Source organism: Trichechus manatus, unplaced genomic scaffold, assembly GCF_000243295.1.
Source record: "Trichechus manatus latirostris isolate Lorelei unplaced genomic scaffold, TriManLat1.0 scaffold00255, whole genome shotgun sequence".
NCBI classification, from domain to species: Eukaryota; Metazoa; Chordata; class Mammalia; order Sirenia; family Trichechidae; genus Trichechus; species Trichechus manatus.
In genome coordinates, this window is record NW_004444191.1 from 99,978 (window position 1) to 109,026 (window position 9,049).

At 44.9% G+C, this 9,049-nt stretch overlaps 1 protein-coding gene across 1 annotated transcript in view; it reads right to left on the reverse strand.

Moving 5' to 3' along the window:
* Positions 1-9,049, reverse strand: part of CCDC93 (coiled-coil domain containing 93) — a 103,268-nt gene that overhangs the window by 50,118 nt on the left and 44,101 nt on the right. The window contains exons 7-9 of the mRNA XM_023724685.1: positions 5,789-5,889; positions 5,167-5,184; positions 2,956-3,108 (exon numbers count right to left, since the gene is read on the reverse strand). Of these exons, the coding sequence (XP_023580453.1) occupies positions 2,956-3,108; positions 5,167-5,184; positions 5,789-5,889 (272 nt within the window). The remainder of the gene's footprint in view (positions 1-2,955; positions 3,109-5,166; positions 5,185-5,788; positions 5,890-9,049) is intronic.

The window sequence follows — 9,049 nt, forward strand, 5'->3', positions numbered from 1 at the left end:
CAGCCCTCAGCTATGGCCCAGGGATTTTGTGGATTTTTTAGAGAAAGCAGTAAACGACTAAGTCTGAGTGACTCAATTCCCAGGTCCCACCTCCTCGTCCTTGAAGATAAAGACTGTGGCAAGATTTTCTGACCACCCAAAACTAGGTTAGGCCCCCCTGACCTGTGCTTCTGTGTTTACACCTACTATTACGCTCACACCACAGTGTATAATAATTATCTGCTATGTGTTATCACCTATGTTTGTCTACTGAGCTCCTTAAGGGGAGGGAATTTCCTACATTCACTTTTATTTTTAAATTGAGATGTAATTCACAGAACACACAATTCACCATTTTAATGTGCACACTTCAGTGGTTTGAAGTGTGTTCACTGGGTTGTGTAACCATCACCACTTCTAATTCCAGAACATTTCCAACAAGAAACCTACAACTGTTAGCAGTTTGTCTGAGTTCCCCCACCCTCTGGAAACCACTAAGCTACTTTCTATTTTTATGGATTTACCTATTCTGGACATTTCTTATAGAAAAAGCACATGATACGTGGACTGTGTGTCTGGCTTCTTGCACTCAGCATACTGTTTTCAAGGTTCATTCATACTGCAGCATGAACCAGTACTTCATTCCTCAGTGGTGAAGTGTTCAGCTGCTAACCGAAAGGTATGCGGTTTGAACCCACCAGCTGCTCCGAGGGAAAAAGATGTAGCAGTCTCTTTCTGTAGAGATTACAGCCTTGGAAATCCTACGGGGCAGTCCTCCAGGATCACTATGAGTTGAAACAACTCGAAGGCAATCTACATGTACGTATGTATGTAACATCCTATTGTATGGAAAACCCACCTTTTGTTTGTTCATTCATCAGCTGATGGACATCTGGGTTGTCTCCACTCTCTGGTTAGCGCGGATAGTGTTGCTGTGAACATCTGTGCAGCTTCGAGGAACTTCTGTATCCCCAGTGCCTGCTTCAGTGCCTGACACGTGCTGTTACGTTAGCTGCCACTGAGTCAGCCTCCAACTCATGGGGACCCATGCACAACGGAATGAAACCCTGCCCAGTCCTTCACCATCCCCACGTTTGGCTATGGATCAGACCGGTGTGATCCACAGGGTTTTCAACGGCTGATTTTTGGAAGAAGATCGCCAAGCCTTTCTTCCTAATCCATCTTAGTGCAAGAGCTTGTTGAAACCTGTTCAGCATCACAGTCAATACGCAAGCCTCCACTGACAGATGGGTAGTGGCTGTGTATGAGGTGCATTGGCTGGGAAGTGAACCTGAGTCTGCCACATGGAAGATGAGATCTCTATCACTGAACCACCAATGCTCCCACCTGGCACATAAACCCGCTGCCGTGGAGTCAACTCCGACTCACAGTGACCCCACAGGACAGAGGAGAACTTCCCCACGGAGCTTCCAAGGAGCACCTGGTGGATTTGAACTGCCAACCTTTTGGTTAGCAGCCGTAGTACTTAACCACTACGCCACCAGGGTTTCTACCTGGCACGTAGTAGGAGCTTAATAAACATGCGCTTTAATAAAGCTCAATATGCTGATTTTTCTAAAGGCCGCCTTGTCCGTGTTACACGGTAGCAATGCTTCCATGACAAAAAGGAGCTGTCCTCAGACACCCACTAAAGTCTGTCTTACTGTGTTCACTGGTCCTGGCATCTCTGAGAGACTGTTCCACGTGGTTTGATCTCTACCGGGAGAACACGATATCCCTCTGCCGCCTGTCTACCGTGCCTCACAAAGAGCAGGTGAACACTTCGGCTCATTCCCATTACAGACGCAGTGACTGCCCTCTCGTCCCTCCTAGGTATGTCGCTCTACCCTTCAACTTCCCTCTTCTCTTGCCCTGTCAGCCCTGCCCTTTTCTCCCAGGTGCCAGCTCTGACTGGCACTGCCATTGCTTCCATTTGATCCTGCTTCCCTTCTTTAGCCCTGACTCATCAACTCTGCTGATGTCCTGGGCTATCGGCACCTACGGAGCTCTGGCCTCCTACCACCTAGTTCACTTCCTCGTACCCCAGACTAGGACTTGGTCTTTAGCATCATGGATGCTCATCTTCTAGAACGGCACAGTCCAGAAGAAATATAATGAGAGCCACATAAATAATTTCAAATTAGCAGATTCCATCCCAAGTTGTTCTAAACACAGTTTTCTAATAACTGAATCAAGCATCAGTTTTTTTTTTTTAAATTTAAATTTACTAAAATGAAAACTATGTCCCTGAGCTGCACTAGTCACATTTCAAGTGCTCAACGGCCACGTGTACTAGTGTCTACCATACTGGGTATCACAGTTCCTAGAAAACAAAATAACCTTCAAGAACAACTGCTTCGGGCAGGATTAAGACTATGGAACTATTTGGAAGCTGGAATAAAGCAGGAGCATTAAAATAAATAAGTAAATAAATAAAACCCCTGAGTACTAAGGATTCCAAGCTCTGTGTTTTATTCATTCAACAAGCATTTATTAAATACCCTCTCAGAGTATGTCACAGGCCTTACCATCATAGGGGATGTAAAAAGATCAGGAGAGATATGTCATACTTCATTTACCAACTAGGGAATGACTTCAAAGCAGCTCAAAATTTAGCCTCTACTAGTGTAGAATAGCCTAAACCTAGCATTCTAGAGGCTGCACTTCAAAATTCCACTTGCACATCAAACAAGACATAAAACACCATTTCCCTACAGTGGCAGTTTTATAGTATGGTTAGGGGTTTAAGTCAGTCCCTAAAAGTTGACTGAACCCATAATAAAGTTGAAATATTACAGGGTTGCAGTTTTGCTTACGTCTAAAATAAAAACTATGAGTCGTCCTCTTCTTCTAAGACCATAATATTAAGTAAATATATATCCAAACATGTTTTTAACAGACTCACAGTCCTTGAAGTCTTCAGCATGGCTGGCCAGGCTAAGACTCCAGCCTTATCTGAGCAACTGGAAGTTGAACTAGAGGGAAGAAGCTGGGATGCTGGCCTGGAAGCCAGAGAGCACTGTGGACCTCCGTGGAAACACTGCTTTCAGACTCTCAGAATACCTCCGCTTATCAAGAGAAGAGACGAGGAGGAAAACAGAGGGGATGGCAGTAGACGGGTCTGGATTCCTAAGTTGTAGAGTCACGTAGGTGGGGATGAGCAGTTGAGGGGTGTCAGCATAGTGAGGGGAAAGAGAAAATGGAGCAAAGTGAGTCCCAAAGCCAGCAGAGGGCCAGCCGTGCCTGAGTGAGGAAGGAAAGGAAAAGGGATTGAGATTTCCGCAACCTGGGGCTGGACGGAGGGTCAGCATTAAAGGTAATGAGTACAGACACAAGAAGCCCCAAGACATCAAGAACAGAAAGAAGAGGCTCAGGATAGGATCCTGATTTGAATCTAAAGGTCATATTTAAGGGCATCAGACCTGAAAACTGCTGCTACTAATAACAAGGATGATGCTGACTGCAGCTAATAGTTCACATTTACTGAGTCCTGAGTGCTTTCCACAGAGGATAAGCCGTCCAGAGATCTTTACAAACACACTGTGATGTAATCCTCATCTAACACTGGAGACTACTGGACAAAACCCTGAGAAGAGAGTAGGGGGGCCAGAAAGGAAGGCAGGGCCTTTCTGGGGAAGGGGAACAGAATACATACTCAGTGGTGGTTTCAGTGTTACTCAATTTGCTCTGTCACTTCTCATAACTACCCTCTTCTTGTTCAGCTCAGTCCAACAAAGACTCCCTAAAACCAAAAGCCTAAAACTATAGTCTCACCAAGGCTCAAACAATATCTGTCGATAACGATAATGACTTGCTTCTGGAGTTCGGGAGACCTGAAGCCAAGTCTCAGCTGGAGCCTCTTAATAAGGGTTTGTGACCTTGGGCAAGTTATTTTTTTTAACTTTTCTGAATCTCAGCAGATGCTATCATTACCATTCTCAAAAAGGAAGAGAATGAGCTAAATAAACTAACAGAATGTCCATTACACCGACTAATTCTCTCCCTGCCAGAAAAGCTAAAGAGAAAACAAAATAATCCCTCCCTTAAAAAACACCAACCAACCAACCAAAAAACTCTTCATCAAACACCTACCCTAGGCTTAGAAATCAGCAGATCCCACCGACAGGAACTAAGACTGGCGTTCAGACGCCTTGCTTTCTCACACTCCAGACCTGAGGGGAGTCACAAGCACAACCTGTGCTGTGCTCCTTTCTCTAAGAGAGCTGTGCCAGACCACGGCCTGGACCTGAAGCAACTGATCCTGAGGATGCGCAGGGATGTCCTTAATTTACCCAGCCACCACACAGTGATAACATCCAGCTAAGACACAAATGCAAAAGGCCAATTTGAAACTCAGAAATTCAAAACAAAATTCTCAAATACCGCCATCGTGGTCTCAGTGAGGTGGGTGATTTACTGAATCTCCAACTCCTTTCCATCCCCAGGAATGCTAGATTTTCCATGATGATGAAAAAAATGGAGGTATGAGCAACAAAATCTAACAAAACCTACACCCTTCCCCTAAGTACTCTTCGGCTTTGGAACGTGGGACACCCACGGGGACCATCTCTCCAGCTCTGGCCCACCCAGACCTGCACAGCTCCAGATGCCCACTGCAGCCAGGGCTTGGCTAGAAAGACCTCATCATGGTGCCCAGGGCTGGCTTCCTAAGTGGCAGCCTGAGCAGTCGCTCAGAACCTCACGCTCAGGAAGGCCCCGCTCTTGGCTGCTGTTGCTGTCTTGACATTCCCAGTACTTGAACAGGGCCCTGCATTTTGTTTTGCATTGGGCCCTGCAGACTATGGAGCTGGTCTGGCTGTGCCAGACTCAGAGGTGTTCAGTTCACAGGAGCAACTGGCCTGGGGCCAGAACTAACCCGACTTCCTTTTAAATGGACGCCTTTTTACTGTCAGGAAGGAAGGACCTGACCCTAAACTACCCCTACAAAAAAAAAAAAAAAAAAACTGGCAGTTGCAATTTCAACTGAAAACTGGAATGATGAAGCCTGATTTCCTCCTGGTTCCCGCCAGCTCTCCGGGGGGAGAGGCCGTCGGAGGCTCACTCGGGGATGCCAGTGGCAGCACTGTTAGTTCCACCACCCAACAAGGGCGGGCGGGGGTCTGAGGCAGAGCAGCACACAGCAGCCACGCCCAGAACAGAGGAGGGAAGCTCAGGAGAAGTACTCACGTCAAGGAGTCAGTGACCCTAAGTAGAAAATGCAAGACACAAACGAACGTTAATACCCAGATCCAACCAAAAACTTCCGTGGAGAAAAGCATATTTTCTTCTTCTTTTTTTGGCATTTTTTAAAGTAAAAACTAGGGATGTAAAAATAAGAATTGCTTTTTAAAAATCAGAGATTTTTTTTAGTGAGAAAACTACTCCTAACTTCTTCACTTTCCTAGTCAGGACAATCCTCACAGGAAATCAAGATCATTATTCCAACACATAAAGTAAAACGGCTATAAGTGCTTCAATTTTATTATTTACCTGAAAAGTTTAACAAAAATAGGGGCATGAAAGGCAGACAGCCTCTGCAAATTCCCCCATCACCCCAATTCCCCAGGGAAGGCAGAGCCAGTGTGCGCAGCTAGGCACACACTTCCTCCACGCGGGCACTGACGCTGCCCACAAAACCTTAGTTATTCAGGACTGGACAGAGAAGCCCCTGAGGTCAGAAATCTCCAACAGTAAACTCAGTCATTAAAGATTACAGCCAACCAAGTTAATGCAAATGAAGTAATTTAAATGAGGTTTTCTTTTAAATGGTTTCATCAAATCAACATCTAGACTAGGTCCCGTTCATTACCTGCCGTATTCCAAAAGCGTAGCGTGGATTCGGGATTCTTCGTCCAGCAGCTCCTCTGCTCCCCGCTGGCGTCTGTACTTTCGACAGGGCTTGTACACATCCTGAGAAGTAGAGGGGATGTAAGTTACCAAGTGTCAGGAGGCTCTCCTTGTCACCTGGCTGCTAACCATCAGCCAGTCATTCGGACCAAGTCTTTTCCCACCACGGCCGAGGCATCTGGCTCTGTTGCTGCAGGAGAGAGGACAGCGGGAACACGGGGTCTGCCCTAATAAAGAGGTAAGGTGTATGAAAGCATGGGCAGGAGAACGATGAACTGACCCTCTGGACCTCAGTTCCCGAGAAGACTCGTCTATGCCTACGTGCCCCTCTTTGCTGAGAAACGGGAAAAGGTCAAAGCCTAAAGGGGAAAGCGCATGATAAAACAGGCTCCTTTCATCTTACTTTTTTAAGTTATAAAACAATACATGCTCACTGAAAAAAACTCCACGTAATACAGAAATAAACAGAATAAATGATAAAAGCCTCTCCGCAGCTCAGCTAGCAACACGGTCAGTGCTTGCTAGGTAGCTGTCTCACGACTTCACGTTAAAACAGCCGCCATCTTTCCAGAGCAGCATGAGCAAAAATAACGGACAATTAAAATAAAAACTTCCGAAAGCACTCTGGTACTCTCAGCTTTTTGTCTGTATTTCTTTGCTTTAAATTACATAATTACACAAATAATGCCAAACTACAGAGAAGTTCTCTGCTCACTGGTACCAACGGCTGCCTGCGTGCACCCAGAGCAAGCACCGTTGTTGTCAGCTGCCACTGAACGGATACCCACTCACGGCGGCCCCGTGCACAACAGAACAACATGCTGCCCGGCCCTGCGCCGCCCCCATGATTGGCTGTGGACTGGACTGCTGTGATCCACAGTTTTCACTGGCTGATTTTCAGAGGCAGATCATTAGGCCTCTCTTCCTAGTCCATATTAGTCTGGAAGCTCCACTGAAACCTGTTTAGCATCATAGCAACACACAAGCCTCCAATGACAGACGGGTGGTGGCTGTGTTTGAGGTGCACTGGCCGGGAATAGAACCGGGGTCTTCTGCCTGGAAGGTCAGAATTCTACCACTGAACCACCAATGCCTCTGACAAAGGATTCCAAACCAAACTAAATCCACTGCCATCAAGTCAATTCCAACTCACTGCAACCCTATAAGATGGGGTAGAACTGTCCCACTGGGTTTCCAAGGCTGAAATCTTTACAGAAGCAGACGGCCACATCTTTCTTCCACGGAGCAGCTGGGAGGTTCAAATTGCCAACCTTTTTGTTAACAGCCGAGAGCTTAACCACTGCACCAACAGGGTTCGAGAAAGTATTACTAAGGTATTATTTGACTGTCAGTTTAGCAATCCAACTAGGTCATCTGGGAATAAAACCCTACATTTATTGAGCACCTGTTGTTGTTAGGTGCCATCAGGTAGGTTCCAACCCACAGGGACCTTACGTATAAGAGAACAAAACGCTGCCTGATCCTGCACCTACTACACATCATATACTTTTTTAGGAGCTTTATGTATAAACGTTTCAACAAACGCATGCAGTGATGGAAATTTGGAAGACAGTTACCCAGCCAACCAACTGGAAGAGATCCATAGATGTGAGATGTGCCAATTCCAAAGAAAGGAGATCCAACAGAATGCAGAAATCATCGAACAATATCATTAATATGACACATAAGTAAAATTTTGCCGAAAGTCTTTCAAAAGCGGTTGCAGCAGTATATCAAAAGGGAACTGCCAGAAATTCAAGCCGGATTCAGAAGAGGACATGGAACCAGGGATATCATTGCTGATGTCAGACGGATCATGGCTGAAAGCAGAGAATACCAGAAAGATGTCTACCTGTGTCTCACTGACTATGAAAAGGCGTTTGACTGTGTGGATCATAACAAATTATGGACAAGGCTAAAAATGGGAATTCCAGAACACTTAATTGTGCTCATGCAGAACCTGTACTTAGACCAAGAGGCAGTCGCTGGAACGGAACAAGAGGATACTGCGTGGTTTAAAGTCAAGAAATGTGTGCGTCAGGGTTGTATCCTTTCACCATACCTATTCAATCTGTATGCTGAGCAAATAACCTGAGTAGCTGGACTATACGAATCCATCAGCATTGAAGGAGGACTCATTAACAACCTTTGATATGCAGATGACACAACTTTGCTTGCTGAAAGTGAAGAGGACTTGAAGCACTTACTGATGAAGATCAAAGACCACAGACTTCAGTATGGATTATACCTCAACATAAAGAAAACAAAAATCCTCACAACTGGACCAATAAGCAACATCATGATAAACGGAAAAAAGATCCAAGTTGTCAAGGATTTCATTTTACTTGGATCCACAATCAACGCCCATGGAAGCAGCAGTCAAGAAATAAAATGACACACTGCATTGGGCAGATCTGCTGCAAACAACATATATATGTACACACACACACACACACACACACACACACACGTAATTTCAGATATAGCTGCTTCTGCATTTATAACTAAATCTCACCCTAATAATTTAAAAAGACAGTGAAAATTTACAGTATATTTTATGCTTTCATAAAAAGATACAGCTATTAACTGCTAGCTGCTATCCTTCAGCTTTTCAAAAGTTTATTCCTAGATTTTCCGGAATGGTTGAAAATCTGTTGACAATTTAAATTTATACTTACCTGAGCGTAAACCTCAAAACACATTGTTAAAAAGATACGTATTTCCGAAGAGTCTGCATCCTCTCTTTTCTGGTAATTAGACCTAACAGAATTGAAATGTCCTTTGCCATTTAAGGATTTTTTTTTTTTTAAGGTTTCTGAGTTTACGCATGTATCTGTGATTGCTGAGCTGGTTTGTAGTTCAACACCACTGTTCCTGGTGATGGAAAGGCCTAGATATGCTAGTGACTATGGAAAACATATTTTTTCTAGAAAACTTTACTAGAGTAAGAAAGATTTGAATAAATAGACAAAGCATGTTTCCCAAAGCAAGACTCGACACGATAAAGATGTCAGTTCTTCACAAAGTAATCTGTAAAGTCTGGCTGTTTGTCCCTCTGTCTCTTTTCTCCATACCAAATTTCACCACGTCTAATCTCTGTCTAGGGGTCACCATGTCTAATCTATATCTGGAGGTCAACACGTCTGATCTCTGTCTGGGGGTCACCACGCCTGATCTCTGTCTGGGGGTCACCACGCCTGATCTCTGTCTGGGGGTCACCACG